The 20,729-nt window shown below is 36.4% G+C and overlaps 1 protein-coding gene across 1 annotated transcript; it reads right to left on the reverse strand.

Annotated features, from left to right (window-relative positions):
- Window positions 1–1,591: 1,591 nt before the first annotated feature.
- Window positions 1,592–20,680, reverse strand: usp46 (ubiquitin specific peptidase 46). Its single transcript, XM_065257143.1, has 10 exons — window positions 20,656–20,680; window positions 20,356–20,573; window positions 15,880–15,960; window positions 13,132–13,345; window positions 9,486–9,727; window positions 8,650–8,726; window positions 8,097–8,180; window positions 7,708–7,905; window positions 6,384–6,462; window positions 1,592–6,297 (listed from the first exon to the last, which is right to left on the reverse strand). The coding sequence occupies exons 2-10, from the start codon at window positions 20,389–20,391 to the stop codon at window positions 6,196–6,198; spliced, it is 1,113 nt and encodes a 370-aa protein (XP_065113215.1). The 5' UTR covers window positions 20,392–20,573; window positions 20,656–20,680; the 3' UTR covers window positions 1,592–6,195.
- Window positions 20,681–20,729: the final 49 nt, after the last annotated feature.

Consider the following 20,729-nt stretch of genomic DNA (forward strand, 5'->3'; position numbering starts at 1 on the left):
GTTCTTCTTATCTCCAAAGAGTCTTTAATTGTATCAGATTTATAAAGACAGAAACCCCAGGAAAATCCTGGAGGTGTAGTGTGGGCGGAGCGAGTCACAAGCAAGCGGCACACACAAAACATTATCTCACTATTTATATGATTCCCTCCCTACACGTTTACATGTTGTTTACATTATATGCACCTACGACGATTGCCAACAACACAGACATTTGATGCAGTTTTACTTACCGCCTGCAACTCGGTTAGGACCACCCCATTTTAACGAAATCCAGCTTTAAACAAAGACACACGCACAACTAATACTAACCCAGATAAACAAACTAAATCTATTGTTTCTAAAATGCAGGTTTCTTTGGGAAGCGGAACAAACTTAAATTTCCCTCACAAACAACATCACAGTTCTCTGGTGATGTTCATTTCGTGTCAGCTCTTGATTGGTGTGTGCTTGCGCTATTCCGAGTGAAATGCCCATATAAGGACTTCCAATGTACTTTCAGACCTGAAATTGCGTATAGAAATAAATCAATATTCTTACCTATGAGTCTCTGTTGTTCAAAAATAAATGTGTTCCTTGTAATGCACTGTATTTTGCTTTGGATAAAAGCGTCTGATAAAGACATTTTGGGACGGTTTCCCGGACAGGGTTTAGATTAATCCAGGACTAGGCCTTATATTAAGGCATTTAAGTAGTTTTTACAAACAAACCTTACAAAATAAAAGCAGCTCAAACATGCATTTTAGTCTGGGACTAGTATAAGCCCTGTCTTGGAAACCGTCCCTTATTTTTGAAATGCTCCCATTCTCCCTCATTTGTGGGGAAAGGCAGGAAAACAGATAGAATGGATGAATGATGGTAAACATCTGTCCATTACACAGATATATGAAGAAATGTTGCTGCTTTTTACCAGGTTATATAACAAAATAACTGAAAATAGTTCAGTGGGTTGATTATAAAAGAACCAGCAAGCAGAATGTTACACACACACACACACACACACACACACACACACACACACACACACACACACACGCACTTACAGCCCCTCACTCAAGGTGAACAGAATGTGACGCACATATTGTGATGCATACATCTGATCTCTGTTAGTGTCTTACAAAATATACACACCTAGAACAAAAGCCATTGATTTCCAAAAAGGACATGACTTCCTCCACGTCCAACTGTTGCAGGTGCACTTCTTTTGTTTCAGTGTGAAGACGCCAGACATCTCTTTCTTTTACACATACGCACGTGCGCGCGCACACGCACGTCTCACATCCATCTCAAAAATGGTTGTTGCTATTCATGCATTAGCATTTTAAATCCATATAGAGGCTTTCCGTAAATCCGGCTCTTTATTTCTCGTTATTCTATCTCTTGATGAGCCAATTTATTTCTCTTTTCACTCCCTCTCATTATCTGCCCAAGGCCCTTTGTGTCTCAGTACAAAATTTGCCACATTTTATCTTGTTACTCAGAGACGAGGAACGTAATGAGGCGCGTAGATTCGACAAAGAGCAAGACGATCACTGAAAAGAACATGGAGGACAAACAAATAAATATAAAGCACAGATGAGCCACACGTAGCTGGTAAAGTTGCATTTTATTTATTGAGGAGAGGAAAATAAACCAAAAGTCTCAGGATTTCAGTTCCTAGGAGAACCCTTTTTGGTTCTGCTATGATAAAGTGCACTTACAGTTATCACACTTTCCATTAGAGATTAAGTCCTGGTTTGTCTCTCTTAGACACAAACAAACACATCATTAGACATCTCCTCTGTGGACGTACAAAAATACACACTCATATTAAAAGAGGACAAAACATACACAGGTGCGTTTTTGCATATAAGGTGTGTAATTGTAATAACTGTGTAAAATGATTCATTAACCGTCGAACGTACAGAGATGTTTATGTATGTGCGTATGGATTCAATCCACAGTATTAAGCAGTTACAGTACTTCTCATTGAAATGTAAGCACAAATCATTGATTTCATCATAAGTTATTCTACAAAAGTAACTTTAATTGACCCAATCACCATAACGGACCTGCCTGAAAGCACGTCTTTCTGTCAGAAAAAAGGTACACGAATTTAAGTTGTCACTAGGGTGGTACCGTTTCAAACAGTACACTTTTGTATATTGGTACCTCAAAGGTATATCTGTACCAAAATAGTAGATTTTAGGATCTATTTAAAAGGTACCATTCCAGTGACAACTTTTGTACCTTTTTTTCTGAGTGTGGGAGAGAGTCTTAACAGCTTTCAATTTCTTCATTAGCATAATAATAGGTCCTCTTTTTAATAGTATTATTTAATGATTAGAAAAGTATAACTTCTTTTGAACCAATATGTCTGCATATTGTTTATATGCAGTTTCATGACATACAAGTGACAATTTATTTCTCTCTTTTGAGAGAATTTCCCATAGTAATTTTGGCACATTTTGATCTCAAATCCAAACCAAAAGAACATAAAAAAGTGGGCATATGGAAATAAATGTAGTTGTAGAACCACTAAAACCCCCACATGCGCTCTCTACACCACACTTAAAAAGTAAAACAATGCAAATGCAAAAACCTACCACCCAAAAACTAAGTCAGTCAGCATCTGTTTAACAAACAGGACAAATAACTTAAAAAAACAATGCATAGTCAGTCTCACATTGTGTTGTTACACAGTGATCACACACACTATATTGCATGTAGCGAGTCATTCATGTAAATACATATGTTACAATGTAATAAACAATGTGTTTGAGGAGTGTAAAGTCACAGTATTACAGAGCTCACTGTAAAAAAAAGTCAAAATACGTACGCTAGTTGTCGCTGTGGCAGTACCCTTTCAAATAGTGCAAGTTTGCACCTAAGGGATCTTATTTATAAAGCGTGCATACGCTCAAAACTGGTCTGGAAACGTGCATACCTTATTTCCCATGCAAAGGTTGTGATCTATAAAAAACAAACTTGACAGGAAAATGGGCTTTAAGGGTGGGATCTGAGGATAATTCATGTATACACACTTTATTATTTAAAGGGAACATTTCTTTATTTTATAAGTTTTAATATTTTTTAGCGCATGCCATTTTTGGCTTTTGTGCATACTTAGAATTTTAGTAAGGATCCTACGCACAGTTTTATAAATGAGACCCCAGATCCCACTCTTCAAGCCCATTCTCCTGGAAGTTTGTTTTTTGTGTGGGAAATGGCATATGCACATTTCCAGCCCTGTTTAATGCGTACACACACTTTATAAATGAAACCCCAGGAGTTTATATATTAGTACCTCATTAATACATAATGGTAGCAAAAAGAGCTTATTAGTTATTACCTCAAAGATTCATATGTTAGATACATTTCCTTTCTATCTGAAAGTTGAATAAATAAGTTTTCCATGATATATGATGCGTTAGGATCGGACAATATTTGGCAGCTAATTTATTTAAAAATCTGGATTCCAATCAAAAATTGAGAAAATCGTCTTTAAAGTTTTCCAAATTAAGTCATTAGCAACACATATTACTAATTACTACTTATGACTGGTTTTGTGGTCCAGGGTCACATATTAGTATCTCAAATATACATATTGGGACAAAATGCATACAAGTCTGAACCCAATGGTACATATTAGGAAAGTTTTAAAGGGGACTGCCCCAGTGACAAGTGGGGTATATATTTTTAGCTTTTTTTAACAGATAAGTTCTAGAGCAAAAGTGGAGTAATGGATTATCTTTAAGTCTAGATTCCCTCTCCATTTAATCTCAAACTGTTAGACAGTTGTTTTCTAACCACTATAAAAGTACAAATAAATCATGTACTTCATTTACTCAGAGTATCCTACTGTGTAAACCGTTTAATTACCATATATAAAATGGTATACCACCAATACCATAAATATACTGTATACCTAAACAAAACAGCATGGTCTTTAAAAAAAAACTCATACACTGATTAGAAGTACCAACTTTTTGTTGATGTTTTTAAAAACATTATTTTGTCAAATAAGACCATCAGTGTGGAATGAACATTGGTTCCCTGTATTGCACCTTCCAGCAAGCTTTCCCATTCTGTACGACATTATACGACGTTAAACCATTTGTTAAGTTCGTCCATAGACTTCCTCTGACACCTGATGCTCTTCCAACAATAAAATAATCTTAAAAAGTCATTATGTCATCCATAAATAAATGCACATTCTTATTGCAATAGTCATGTATCCTGTAATAAAATCTTTACTGACCGTAGTACAGTACTAACCTTAGGGATCCTGCAGTTCCATTTCAAGTTTTTCCTACTCAAACAATGAAAAAAATGTATCTCAGATCTGTGTGAAAGAGTTGGTAATGCTTAAATAAAAATGCCACGTCACCTCACTCCCATTAAATGATTTGAATTGCAGTCTGAGCACTATACTTTAGTCCCGACCAAAGCAGAAATGTACGGGTAAGTATACTTTTCGACAAATCTTTTAAAGGCACTCTAAGCGAATCTGAGAGACGTCACTTTTTGTTGATGTTTGAACGGTTTTCAAACAAATGGAGCGTAGCTAACTCCTCCCCCTCCCTCCGTGCTTTCATGAACGCGCCCAACCCCCACCACCAAATCCTTCTTGTCGTTTATTGGCTGGAACACTTTGTTTTGTTTCGTGGTGCTAGGTTTGGCCACTGTGTTTATATTGAAGTTTGTGGAGCCTGGGCTGTCTACAGAGATCGCGTTTTTTACAGTTTGATCAGCGGTCAGGTAGCAAGCAGATAGTGAGGAGATGTTTGTTGTATGTAACAAAAAATGTTTTATGGTCCAAAACGTGTGAATTCGCTTAGAGCACCTTTAATTCTACATTATTCTTAATTTTCAATCATTTTCAATTTTAACTAAGTCGAATAGTTGCAGAATGTCTCACTGTCACTTACTGGGAAGAAGCCAAATGGGCACGCAAAACTGGGTGGGCACACAACAGCAAAGCTGATAAACTCTATCAGCGCTGACTGTGCGGTTACTAAAGCACACTTCAATGTAAGAACATTACCTATGATAAACATTAGATAACAACAGTGATAAGTAAGAATTAAACAACGAAAGGAAAGAAGAGAGAAGCAGCATTTGGACTACAATAGGCTTTTTCATTGTTACCCGAAGAGAACAGACCTTTCAGTAGGATAAAAAGATGTAAGGCAGGAAAAACTTTAGTCACTAGTTCAAACTTTTAACTTGTTGCACAACCTATTTCTGTGTGAAAGAGCAGCAGTTCACGTTTACCAATCCAATGCACATATGCTGTCAAAAAAAGTCAAAAATGGTTCCTTACTCTCACTGCCCTTTTAAACAAATACACTTTTGCACCTAAAAAGTTAATGTTAGTACCTCAGATGTACATATCGCTACCAAAGGGTGCATACTAGCACCTCAAAAGGTACATATTTGTACACTAAAGGTACATATTAGTACCTGAATGGTACCAATATTAGGAACTTTGTAAAGGGTACTGCCCTAGTGACAACTTGGGATCATTTTTGTTGAATATTATTTCTGAAATACGTACAACAAATGCACTCACAAACATTCCCCCAAGTCCAAATTCCCATCCACAACATACCTAAATCACACAGTGCATACTGCCCTTTAGCTCTTTATGCTGTTAGGACTCAATGTATGAGTATAATAAATTAAAACTGACGGATGTGTAACACAGTACAAAAACATCTAAAGTGATCCTAAACTGGGTCTCTGATTGCTAACCCTAAACCAGGGATCAAGAGAGAAGCCCTCTTAGTTTCGTACACCCAGGATGAGAGGCACTTTCCTGGGAATTGAATTAGCTTGAGTACCAGGACTTAGGAGCTTGTTTTTGCTCCTTTTGTAGCGTTTAATTCCTTCAAGTTTTGATGAGTGTTGTAGTTGAATATGTTGTGGTTAGTGTTGCTTTTGTGTTATTTATTATTGATTTTGTTTATAAAGTGCCTTCCAGATGCAGGTGACTGACTTGAGGGTCAGATTGAAGTATGTTATTACCCAGAATGCAGCGTGATTGGGAAAATAGGATTTCTGGGAAAAGTAGGTTTGGCAAATGGGTTCCAGAGGGCTTTTGGCACCCAGTCTAAACTGGAGACCCTGAGTATGAGATGAAGAAAGGGATTTAGTGGATGGCATGTGCATTTGCCGCTCTCTTTCCTCCACAAATCTATTTCCCACTTTGTTCCTTCACTCTCTGGATTGATAGAACAGGATGTATCCAGACTCGGAATTCTTGGAAATGTCAGATGTCAAACCGTAAAACTCTTCTATCGCCTGCGCATCAATTTTCTGAGACGGATAGAGACAGACATAGTAAGAGAAACAATATAGTTTGTGTGCATACGAGTTTCTCTGTCTAACAATAAGGTGCATACCTCCACTATGTCATCATCGAACAGCAACCAGAAGCCGTGACTTTTGACAATGGTGATGTAATGCCCTCTGTTTGGCCCACTAAAACAACACATGCAGACATGGACACAAATTGTCAGGGATTGTAAAACGTAATGTGCCAGCATTCATAAAACTCCACTTTAGTTAAAGGAGACATATCATGAAAATCTGACTTTATGATGTTTAAGTGCTATAATTGGGTCCCCAGTGCTTGTATCAACCTAGAAAATGTGAAAAAGATCAACCCAGTAATTTAGTTTTGTTAACCAATCTCTGCAAGCATGTGAAAAAATAGGTCATTGAAATTTGGCTCCCTTTGTGATGTCAGAAGGGGATAATATCACCCCTTAATCTGCACTATCCAACCACAGCACTGCCATTTAGTGCAGAGATCAGCTCATTTGCATTTAAGAGGACACACTGGCACAAAAAAAGGGCACAATTTTGCTCACACATACAAAGTGGCAATTTTAACATGCTATAATAAATTATCTATTTGGTATTTTGAGCTAAAACTTTACATATGTACTCTGGGGACACAATTGTTTTTTACATCTTTAAAAAGTTTGTGAAATGTCCCCTTTAACATGACATCAGTGCATCAGTGCATGTTAGTCCACACATTTATTTTTGAATTTAATAATTTACTAGAATTTCTGATTATGTATCCAAATTTATCAATAAAAATGTTTTACTGCATCATACAATTAAATCCTGAGAAAAACTTTAAAGGGGTCACGAGTAGGGCTGTGCAAAAAAATCGTCTGCGATTCTCATGCGTGTTTCATCAGTAGCCGGTTCCTTGATTAGTAGTTAAACACCATTAGCTGCTTTCAGATGGAGCTGCATTTACTACACACAGCCGTAGTTCACAGAAAAGCTAGGCAAAATCGTGTTCATAATCGAGGAAAATCGACTCCGATAATCTAGGCGATTTTGTCTAGCTTCTCGGTGAATTACGGTAATGTGAAGTAAATGCCGCTACATCAGAAAGCAGCTGATGGCGATTTACTTGTAATCATGGGCTTTACTGAACACACGAACATGAGAATCGCAGGCGATTTTTTGTACAGCCTAGTCATGAGACATGAAATTAGACATGATTTGAAATTTACAAATCTTTAGTAATATTATAAGCACACCTCTGGAAACATAATAAAAAACACTTTATGACCCATTCAAAACATGTCCTAACATTCTGCTTCACTTATAAATACATTTCAGTATAGAAGTTAAAGTAGCATGCTACAGTATGTTAAGACTGTTCTTATACACTGCAGATGGCATGTTTGACAGTTCACATACCTGCCACAGTGCACAACCACAGCGACAAGGTCGTACATGCGGTCGAGATTGATGGCGTCCCCGGAGGTGTTAAAGAGGCGGAGCTCCAGCGGGAAAACCACCCGATAGCTCAGTTTAGTGTAGCGATGCAGCTGCTCCATGTACTTAAAACGTTTTAAATGGAGAGCCAAGATCATAGGTAGCTTCTTTACACACATGCTGCAACACACACATGAGCAAACAGTCACACGAAAACCCTTGGCAAACACTAAATTAAATCTAAATTACTGATATGTATCCTCAATACTATATGCTTCATTTTTTGAGTTGTGTGCATTATTTTGTTATTCTGTAGTGCACTATATGCATACAGTAGTTGTATCACAGCATATGAAACTGCTCATACTGACCGTTTCTGTGCCTCTTGTTTGCTACAGCACATCTCACAGTAGTATTTATATTCACTGCACAGGGTCTCTGTATTACTGAAGTCCCTGTAAAAAGCCATCAGACAAAACAAACACAATGACTACCATCTGCACACATTGGTAAAGAGCCATAATGCATGCTGTATAAACATTCACATTAATGCATTTGCCAGATGCTCTTATCCCAAAAAGATTAGTACTGTATGCTCGCTGGGATTCGAACCCATGACGTTAAAGGGATAGTTCACCCAAAAATTAAAATCAAGTTATATTTACTCACTCTTATGTTGTTACAAACCTGAATACATTTCTTTGTTCTGATGAACACAAAAGAAAATATTTTAAGAAATATTCCCCATTCACTTCCATAGTAGGAAAAAGAATACTATGGAAGTAAATGGGGTCTAGGAATGGTTTGTTTACAAACATTTCTCAAAATATCTTGATATTGATGATGACAGAATTTTCATTTTTGGGTGAACTATCCCTTTAAAACACTGTAGACAGGTATGTTTGTCATGTTATATGTGTTTACCTGAGACAGTGTGTTATTGAAGTGTTCTGCTCAACATCTACAGACAAATCCAAAAAGTCTTCGTCTTTGCTACTGACCTGTAAAAATAAAAGTAAATCTAAGTTCATGCGCATTTTAAATCTGCATGGGTAATTTCAGGACAAAACCTTTCAGATGCACAAACATGCACAAGTCCTTCTGTGCCCCGCACGCAAACCTCATCAGAGCTGCAAACTTGGTTTAAGAGCCAATCTTCTACGGAGACTTACCGGGAACTCATTTCTTTTCAGAGATGTTTATCAGCTGTCTATGACCCTCTTCTATGGTTTAAAGTTTAAACTGGCTGTACTCTGGTGACTGATTGTCTCTCTCTCTTTGCAAATGGGCTTTCACTTACAGTCCGTGACAGAAAGATGTGAGGACGGTATAATGAGTGTGTTAGGACTCAAGTAGCTGACTGCAGTGAATGACAGTGTTAAGGAAAAGTAGGTTAATAAACAGAGATGACTAAAAGTAGGCCAGATGGCACTGTGGTTTCTTTCCCAATTGGAAAACTTAAGCAATTGTTTATATGCAGTTTCATAAGACACTTCCGTGTCATCTTGACTTGAAAAAATCATCTTGACTCATCAAATCCACCGCAACAAATCTGTCCCCAGCTGTGAGCAATGTTCCCGTTATTATGTTTGATACAAAGTTTTATGTGTGATCCCCTGCGTTCTGTTGGTCCCTTTACAATATTTTTGCATGATCTGTTTAATTCAGTGTTCTTATATACAGAATACCCAGCACTTAAAACTAAATATTCCTAAGCACCAATATACAATAAGTTAAATGTACCAACAAAATTGACATACCGTCTCACAGTTGAGACAGCGCGTCTCATTGGTCAGCGTCCCCTGGAAGATATCGTGAACCCACGTGGAGTCAGTTTTGTTCGGTTCTGGCTCGGTTTCAGTGGGGATGGCAGTGCCATTGTTCTTTAGCCGACCATTTTGTTTCTCCTGTTTCTTTTCTTCTTGCAAGATGTCAGCCACTGTGTTTAGCAGGTAGTTCAGGAACTCGTGGGCATCCTGTTGCATGTAGTTATCAAACAGGTCTGTAGAATGGAGCCAGTAAGCAGAAAGTGTTACGTTATATTACTGATAAAACTGGTGCATTACATTTATGCATTTGACAGACACTTTTATCCAAAGTGACTTAAAGTGCATTTCAAGATATTCATTTTATGAAGTTTGGGAAAAGCATGGTCATCCAACCCGAAGAGGTGTCTATATATAGCCGTATTTCACCTCTGTCCGGTGACTCTTTCACTCCATCGCCTCACAGCTAGTACCTCAGAGCCCTCCCCTTGGACAGCATGCCAAATATGCTTTATCTCATTCCCTATTAATTGCATGTTAATGCAAATTTGTGAAATTAGTATGTAAGCTCCCTTGGAATTGAACTCACGATTTTTGGCTCTGCTTTGGCAATGCTCTACCAATTAAGATACAGTGATATGCTAATGTTTGTCATGCAATTACATAACTATACTATAAAACAACATTATTTTTCTTTATGACTCTTATCAAAATGTAAAATAAATAATTACGGCAATAATTAAAGAAACAAATGTGTGCCTTTTGAATTACATGTTTGTTTGCAACATGCTAAAAGTAAAGACTAAAAATGGATTAAATATCTAAAGTTTTAGGGTTGTGATGTTCTGCTATATATTTTGTAGAATTTTTAAATGTATATTTTTTATAAAAAATGTGTATTAACTTGTCTAAAAGGTCAGATTTGTTTGATTTCATACAGCAGTAGCACACACATGATGGTGCATCCCTATCAAGTTGAACACAAACTTGAAATCCATGCCAGAATAGCTACGTTTACATGCAATCAAATAATCCGTTTGTAATCGTACTGATGGCTCAATCGTATTGAAAAGCCTTCATGTAAACACCTTAATCAATATGACTGAGGTCGATCGGATGCAAATTTCGATTGTATTGAAAGGGGTGGTGACGTAGTCGGATCTGTGATCCGTTCATCAGGAGAAAAGTATGCATGTAAATGCGTGAATCGTAGTATTTTCTAATCGTAGTGTACCCTGTGCACATGAGAAAAACATTTTGTGCTCAAATTCATGTCTTATATTTACCTCTTATTTACGTATCATATAATTCTCGTCACAGAAACATGCAATAGCAAAACAATAGCAACAAACATTATTAGGTAATGGAGTCACGCAATGTACATTTTAAAGCGTTCATGAGCACTTTCATAACATAAGGCTACACATAAAGCAATAAAATAGCATCATGCCTTTTGAAAATTTTTATTCCCTATATTCGAAAACCTCTTAAGAACAACTTTCTCCAACACTGCTTTGTACATTTATCTAGAGATAATGCGTGAACTCGACGAGAGATGCTGTGCGCTGGGTGGCGTTTCCAAATCCTGTACTTTTTTTTGTTATTATTTGACTACTGTTTAAACTGTCTCCGTCGGTTGTTTGCGGGTTAAAGATGAAAAGATTTTGTTCATTAGTTATTGGTATTTGGACTGTGAATAGTCATTGGGATTCTTTTGGGCTAGTTTTGTATGTCCATGGGGATGGTTTTGATACGCAAAGCTGGCAACCCTGGCTGTTTTATAGAATGTACATGTAAACGAATTTTAAGGGTGCAATGTCAAGGGTGCATGTAAACTGTATTGTTGTAAACTTCAATTGTATTAAATTCAGTTGAATTGACAAAATTTTGTGCATGTAAACATAGCCAATGAGACCATGCTGTCATAGTAAGTATGAAGGATTATGAAGAGACAAAAATCTAAATAATCTGGGCCCATGAATTGTTCCCATTTTCACTAGTGGTATCATAGTTTTGGACCCCACCTTACAAACCAAAAGCTTTAGGGGCCACTTACACAACAAAGTTTTTAGCTGTAAACTGGAAGTTTTTTATGGTTTGGCTGTAACAGCACTATTGGGTCCTGAAAACGTGAACTTTTGATGACGGGTTTCAAAGAAAACGTTTTTTTAAAACACGCCTTCTTGTCTCTGCGTGAACTATGTACTCATTGTCTGTCTAAACATTGTCTGTCTCATTGTCTGTCTAAACAAAACTGACTGATGCTTTCACGTCTTGACTGTTTGGAGAATGTGCCTGCAACCCAATTCGCCTACTATGAACTAAATACAGTACTGTTTTTGTTATGGTAAAGTATGAACATTTGTGGACTTTCAAAGAAACGGGACATACTAAATACAATTTTTAATACTTTTTAGTACTGAGAGCATTCAAATTGGGTCGCATGAAGAGAATGTGCGCACGCGTGTAATGTTTCTTTACAAAGTAACATCGCCATCTACTGGCCTGCACGCATAATACAACTTTTTGTCATCTTCACAGACAGTGAAATTTTTCAAAAACGCAAAGGAAAAACTTTTTTTACTACATGTCGTCATGTAAAGGTAGAATAATGAACACATGGTCACACAATATAACAGCATGTGAAATCATACATCCAGCTGTGTGTGTGAGAGTGTGTGCTGGTGAAGTCTCTCTGATAGAGCTCTGTATTGTTAATTCATTGCAAGAATGAGAGAGAAGAACAAATCCCCTTTTATACTACATATGATCCCTCTCTCGCCCTCTCACACACACACACACACACCTGATCTCTTACACCTGCTTCTCATTCAGCATATGAAACAGAGGCTTACTGTCGAATTTTCACATAGTACTGAACACCAACTACAGCAAGATTACTATTAGCTCATGCTAACATGATAATATCTTTACTATCAATCACCTTTTGTCTTCATCAAGTCACTAAATCAGAAAATAGAGAATACTAACGGATTTGAACATTTACACAGGATATGTGTAACATTCAAGTCTTATCTGAGATTGTCTTGCAGTTTTTTGTGGACTTTCAAAATAGCTGGAATAATTTTAGCTTAATGTGAACAAAACCAATATTGTCTAACTGTTGTGTAACTAAGTATCAATTGTTCAGCCAAAAAAAGCATGGAGAACGTCATTACATAACTTTCCAAAGAGATAGTTCACCCAAAAATCAACCTCTTGTTTCAAAAAACAAACGTTAAGGGCCATCAATTGATGCTTTCTGCCAAGGGCTGCCTAATGATTAGTCACGACTATTCATTTGCAGAATAAAAGTTTTTGTTTACATAATTATTGTACACAATACATCAACAAATATTATGTATATATAAATACAAACACATGTATGTATAATTTATAGGAAAAAATATATTGATATAATAAATATTTAAATGTATATATGATATAAATAATATGTAAATATAACAATTTTATACACATGCAAATATTTCTTAGATATACTGTATACATGCATGTGTGTGCGCATTTATATATACATAATTATTATACAAATTACACACATTTTATATGTAAACAAAAACTTTTATTCTGAAAACGATTAGTCGTGACTAATTGAACCTTGACACCTCGGTTCCCTCACCATTCTCCTTTCGCAGACGCGAGATGAACTTCTTAGGAGGGATCACCCCAACTTTCTTCTTCTGTGTGGTGATGCTGTGGAAGAGGTCGGCCAGACAGGTGAGAAGGTTCTCCTTCTTCTTCTGCTGGACTTTATACGCCAACACATTCTCCCTAAACGGCCGGCAGAAATACAGAGCCTGCAACACCGAGTTACAGTAACACGTGTTTCCAAACTGCAGAGAGAAAAGGGAGAGAGATTTACGGTCGAGTTGATCAACAAAAGACTGAATTAAAATTGATGTATAAAAATAAATAAAGAGATACAATCGGGAACATTGTATGCTCAAGGCATGCCAGAGATTAAACAAATGTGAAACGTGGTACTAGACGAGACATTTAGTATTGAGGAGGACAAAGAGGTCCCACTCCTCAATGCTAAAAGCAAATCAAAGGGCTGAAATAAAATAATAGGGGATCAAATGCCCTTTAAAAACATGACCGGTACACACTGCAAGGGAACCACTTGCTGTTGTCTTGACAACAGGTACTGTTTTGGTTCAAGAGGACATTCATTTGCCCTAATATTGATGTTGACTTTGGGGCTCTTTATGCATTTTATGGAGAGATGACAAGAGACATCTCATTGTGCTTGGTTTTTGGCCATACCTTTTTACCAGATAACAAATTCTATTAATGCTGCACAATGTGACTTTAAAGTCCTCATGAAATCAAAACAGATTTTTTAATGGAATTTTTAAGAGTTCATTATAAGTAAGCAATAAGGTACAAGAGGCTGTGCTGTATTGTGAATAAGTAACAGCTGAAGGGCGTTGTTAGGCACGACGCGAAGCGGAGTTTCTTTATTCTTCTTTATTCTTCGTCATGAATAAAGCACACCTATTGACCAATCAGAATCAAGGATTCAACTGTTTTATAAACTTCATTATAAAATGTATCCGTGTGGGTCATTTTTTTTTTAAATGCGCGCTCATAAACTTTAATCAAAAAATTCACTTCTGCCCTCTTGTGTAAATAATATCCTGATGATGTCAGCAAGAGGGCTTGGGCGGAGCATTCGTTTACACTGCCCCCTCCAGCTGTCAGTCTGTTGTGAGTTCCATATCTGATTGAAACACCTACTTTTATTCACAGTAGAAAACTCAAGCCACGCCCACCATTTCCCACGTGTTATATTCCATTTTTACTTGGAAATACGTCACAATATCGTTCACGAATTCCTGTTCACAGGGACTTTAAGGGTCAGTTTCCCGGACAGGGATTAGACTAGTCCTAGACTAAAATAAATGTAAGAGCTGTCCAAACTGAACACAGCTTGCACTGACATATCTTAAAATACATCAGTGCCCTTTGTTTTGCCTCAAAATGCACACAGGTAATGTTTTAGTAAGGCATGTTTGTTAAAACTGCATTTCCAAGTAAACTAAAGCCTAGTCCTGTTTTAAGATAATCCGTATCCGGGAAACCACCCCTAAAGCCCGATTTATAGTCGTGCGTAGGCTACGGCGTAGGCTATCCATAGCCTTTGCGTAGCTCTGTGTAGCCTGACGTCCACATCGCAAAGATTTTAACAGCGCGTCAGATCTATGTGGACCGTAACCGCTGTGTTTGGTCCACCAGATCCCCTCCCGTCAGGTAAAAAAACTGTGTCATAGGTATTTCCGTTTGCGATGGTGAAAACAAAGATGAGCCAAGTTGAGGAGTGATTTAACTCAAATTGCAACAAAAGTCACTGTTTATTTACTTCCATCATTGCTGGTCTTCTCAAATCATACACAACAAGTTGCTGTTTCTTCTTCGTTTGTGGGTTAACTTGCCAAGCTTCTTCTTCTCTGACGGTCGCGCTGCTACTGTGGTTATACGCGTGGATACTGCCTACCAGCCATTTGCGCGTGTTTGCACGTCGACGCTGACGACTACGCAAAAGTATAAATGAAAACCGACGCGGAACCTACGCTGTCGCGGCTAAGCCGTAGGACCTACGCACAACTATAACGAGCCCTTAAGTGTGTTGTATTCATTAATCTGGAGTGAAATAAGGGATGTTCACACAGGATATTGGCTTCTTTCAAACAGCTACATGGTGCACAGCCAACAAGAACACTAATCAGTGATCTTAAGCAACATATTTTAAAATTATTTTTTAAAAGGCTATTAAAAAACAGTAATAAATATGTTTTCATCTTAAAAAGCTAAATATTACACAAAGTTTGACTGATGCATGTACATGAACCAACATTGTATTTCCCCATTGTGACACGACACACAGATAGACTGTTTAGTGTCAAAAATAACTTATAATTAGGTTTATTGTTTCAAGATTCCCTCTATAGTGATTCTCATTACAAGAAGGCCTTTTCTCCTTTGGCTGAAGTTATAAAAATGTTAATAATTGTGACCTACTTTCTGTGGATCTCCTGATGATTCAATAATTATAATCTAATGTTGCGTAAAAGTAATAACAGGACAATAGCATAATATTCATTATTCATTCAATCTGCTGTTAATTGATTCAGGAATAAAATCTTTGTCAAGCTGCCCTGACCTCCGGTAAAAATGAAATGCTAATGAATTTTGCAAAGGGCTTCAAATAAATCTGAATACTCTAGCAAACAAGGTGGAAAGAAAAGATGTAAATTCTTGCTTGTTTATGATGTTTGCAATAAATAATATTGTAAAATAGAATATAATCTATTTCGATTTTATACATAGACTAATAATACTGTATTTGTTTAGGGTTGATACTTACATTGACCAAACCAAAGTAGTGTTCATTAATGGGAAACTGCTCTGGACCAATGTCTTTCTCCAGAGCAGAGGCATTGGTGCCCTATAAAGAAAAAGATTAAGAATTAAAAAATTTCATTATGTCAACTTTTGCATAAAATATAAATTTTCACATTTTGAGATCCAGTGTGGACACACACACAGCTCTATTACATTTTCAAGTCATTTTAATAGGGTTTAAAATAACCTTTTTACATGTAGGCCAATTTTGATTGGCCATGAACCTGTACTTCTCAATACTTTATAAAAATGTTTTCCTTATTACAAGAATTACAGTTTTTTGTGTGTATTTGTGACAAACAGGGTCATTGTGCTAGAACAAAAAATACTTTTTTTCCAAATTTACTTTAGTGGATTTATGCAAGGAAGTATTTTTATTTATTTTTAAAGCAAATTATTACTCACATTTGATAACTGTGTAACATTTCCTAACTTTGGGCTCTAAACATTAGAATGTAATTTAATTTCATGGTGCTGAAACTATCTTCCCACCGGGCCTTTAAAAGTACTTTCTCCACCCTAAACGACCTAGCTAAAGCTTGCCTTAACCATGTCACAAAGAAAGTACATTGCATGATCTTTTCTTTGACTACAAACTCTGTAAACTCAGATTGACAATGTTTCTCAATCTAAAAACAATTCAAATGCTCTCAGTTTCTAAGACCCCACACATCTCATAATATACACACAACATATTTACAATCACTTAGCTATAGCTAATAATTCTTTAAAAGGCCACTGAAATATGAAGTACTCCATATGATTTGATTTATGAGTCAACTTGATTAACGGATACTCTAAAGATGTTTCAGTAAAGTTCCTCTGAATAACATTGGAGATTGGAGTGGTAACTGAGATCCGTGGCAGGAACTGCCGATGTAAGAAATAATGAATAAAACAAGTAACCAACTATCCTGGAAGTGCTGCTGGATAAAAATGACATAATACCTGCTTTAAAATGTATTATTTTGCAACTATAGGACAGATGTGAATACTGATGTGCAAAAAAAAAAAAAAAAAAAAAGGGGGGGAAATAAGTGTTTATTTGGGATTCATATTGCAACTGATGATTATTTTAACCGATGGTTAAAAAAGACAATAAAGTATTTTTAATAATCTATTTCTGACAGTAGACAATTCCTTTCTTGAAAATACATACGTTTTTCTGACAGTAATCAAGAATATCAAATGTTTGAAAAATGCCTGTCTAACATCTCAATTCAACAACGTGAACAACTCTAAAATGAACAAAGAGAAAGGAAATGACTACATCAACTACAATTTGATCCAGCTGGACAATTCAGATCTGAGACAAAGATCAAAGACAGGTGAGTCAAGACCATGATTGACAGTTGAAAGATGGAAATAGTTGCAATCAGCATAAGCGCATTTTCAAGTCTAGTGTTATTGACCTGGATGAAGCAGCGTTCTTTTCATCTCATGGAAATATGAATCCACAAAGATCTTTTCTTGCATTAAGAGACATTTACCTCCCATTACAATATAAATGCTTCTTTGTGTAAGATCGAATTCAGAACCTCAACATTTTAGGCCCTAAAAATGAACAACGGGCAAGTAATAGTCTGTACTCCTTCACAAGGGCTATCAGATCCTCTGTGCTCAAAGGATTGGAAAAATGCGATGGTATTATGTTGTCAAAACAATGTCAAGATACTTTTGACTTTAAATAGGGGTTATTTTCCACTGGTTTTGCTTAGAAACTGGCCAGAGCTATACACACACAAGTACAAGTACATATGAGCATAACCTTTAATCAGTAGACATCAATGGTAGTATGTATTTCAACCAAGAATAAAGGCTCAAAATAGTGTACAGTGGTCACATGGCTAATGCATCTCTTAAAAACACAATAAATATATTCTCAAGCTGAAGCACAGGTAAAATGTCCTATATATAATTTTTACTTTCACATTTAGTTAGTGTGTAACGTTGTTTGAACAAACATATCTGCAAAAATACAAAGCTCAAAGTCCAATCTCTAACAGAAAACACTTCTCATTGGGACAACAATGTGCTTCTTCCATACACTGCAATGTTACAATTTCACTCATTTAAATAATATCCACCCAAGGTATGTGCAAAAAAGGTGCACAATAGAAATGAAAGATACAAAAAAAGTACAATATATGAAGAGCTCAGATGCGAAAGCAGCTAAACGTCATCTCCGTCAAAAATGATATAAATGATATCAACCAAATGCTTCAGGCACGTATTATATTTTCATTAAATACTTTCGCTTCAAATCTGCTTAATCCCGGCATCAGGCCATTCAGGAATACCGCTTTGTTGGCAGAATCACTTAAATCCCACATTGACTTTTTCAGCAAAGTCCTCAAAGTGCACGTGAGAAAAATTGAACAACCCTGTCACATGCGTACTTCCAGGTGAAATAGTTATAATTTTTACCTGGTTAAAGGAGGTTTACTGAATATAATAATAAAGGTTTGTTTACCTTTATTTAGAAAGGCAAATGAAGAGTTACTGGAGACTTTTATTAGAAGTTGAGATTTTTGCATGCACTTATATGGGTTTTGCAGCTGGAGATAGTCACGTTTGTAAGTGACATTTGTTGAAATAAAGCATTTCAATTACTGACTAATAACATTTTCACTGCCATTAAAGTGGAATTACTCAGCCTAGAGTCATGCTCATTTACAAAAAATATGTCAAACATAATTAGAGGGTTTTGCATCTGAGCTTTTCATATAAAAAAGACACTGAAGGACACAAAATACATAAGCTAAAACCATGTACATTTCAGAAAGCAAATTTAAATAGTAGGATTACATTTAAAGGAGCATTTCACCCGTAGAAACATTAATCTTTACTGAAAGTGTGTCATAGTTGTAGTCAAAATGTAACATACTTTTAGAATTTGGTGCCTATTTGACCGAGAAAAGGGGTGTTTGTAGTCTCACCCGCTCAAAAAAGATATTGGACTTCCTTCTTTCAATGATGCAAAATGATGATTTTTACATCATTGAAAGAAGGAAGTGAAACACTGAAATCTGTATTTCTCCTGTCTCAGCGGCAATTGAGAAAATGATGCATGACCATTCAAAAATATGACTGGGGTTCTAACTATACAAAGCTTAATGCAAATGGGTGAAGTGTCCCTTTAAAAGTATGAAGACTATTGCTGTTATGGATATCCAAAAAAGTGAGGGGCAGCATAACTAAAGGTCCCCTGGTATTCAGACCAATACATGGAGTAATAAGAAAAGTAAAACAATATTTAGGCAAGCTGTGTGACAAGTGTATGAAGATCGAAAAATAGAGCGTTGCAATAATGAATACATAATGTAACCTGTGCATGTACAGAATGGCAGTGCTATTCATTGTGAGAAAGTGACAAGGATCGCTGATATTTGGCAAATGAAAATATAGAGAAAAGTGAGACTGTTAACATGGGTTTTTAAAAGATAAAGTGCTGTCAAATATGAAACCCAGACTTTTGTGTGAGGAAGGAAAACTATCGACTCAGAAATGAGGACATATAATGGATGCATATAAAAAGTAGTGAGGGTACTGTTGCATGTTCCCAAAAAAAGAAGCACAATAAATCCAGATTCTCAGAAGGAAGCACAGGTAATAGATGACTAGATGTCAGTATGTTCTGGAGTTGAAATGAAGATTTTTAACAAATACCCATACTAACTGTAGTAACACGACTGTACATGGAAGAAACTAAAAAGCTAATTTCATCAGCTTATCATAAATCTTTTGGTCAATGTGCCATTACAACACTTATCTGTGAGGTGAACAGATGATTTGAGACGTCAGGACAGTTTTAGGCACTGACCAATTTTAAATATTAAGGCAATGACAAATCCTCAATAAAACTAAATCACTGCATTGTAACATAAAACAGCTTGCCGTATTAGCCATATCAAAACCTTTTTATAACATTAAATCATTAGTAAGCGTAACAACTTACATTTTTACAAATAAAGTTTGCAGAGACAGAAACTTAATGTGTGTCAACAACATCAAAGTTCTTCTGGACATTTCTATGATCAATGTGGTCATATTTAAAGCAGTTGTTTCTTACATGTAACTATCACATCAAAATCATAATTTTTTGAGGTATTATATTAAGTATACAATTACACCTTGTCCTTTTTCGAAGCACTTAATTTACCTTTCAGCGTTCAAAACTAACAGAGTCAATTTCAAGGCATCACTAACACGGCTAGTCTTCCCATTTATAATAGCTCAGTTTTGTCACATTTTCAATTTCAGTAAAGTGTCTGAACGTCTAGTGATTATAGATTTCTTATTTGGAGTGGTGATGCATACATACATGACAAATGAGGTCATGCACCTGACTGTGAATGAACCCATCCAACCATCACCACCACCATCATCATCATTACGTAAGAGAGAGAGACAGATCGCCATTTATACTTATACTTACCATATTACAAATGGAGGCGATATTTCTGACAGTCATTTAGTTTATAAGGTGACCCTCGTTGCCATCTTTATGAAATAAACATGATTGTAAAAGAAGCACTGACAGGCCAATATGCAATCCCAGCCGAGGACAGCAATCAGTGACCATTCAATCCCCAATGCAACCAAAACGAAAAATAAACGTCTTCAGCTTTCATCTAGTTGGTTCCTTCATGGTCACTGAAATTAAAAATAAAAACACCGAATACATTTACAGTAAACATCTTTGCTAGATGCACGTAACTACAGACGACACACTTACATCCTGGATTATCGATCAATCCCCGCCCACTCAACCGGGAATGGTGCGTTTGGTGCTTACGACACGAAACTCTA

Source organism: Paramisgurnus dabryanus, chromosome 12 (genome assembly GCF_030506205.2).
Source record: "Paramisgurnus dabryanus chromosome 12, PD_genome_1.1, whole genome shotgun sequence".
Classification (NCBI taxonomy): Eukaryota; Metazoa; Chordata; class Actinopteri; order Cypriniformes; family Cobitidae; genus Paramisgurnus; species Paramisgurnus dabryanus.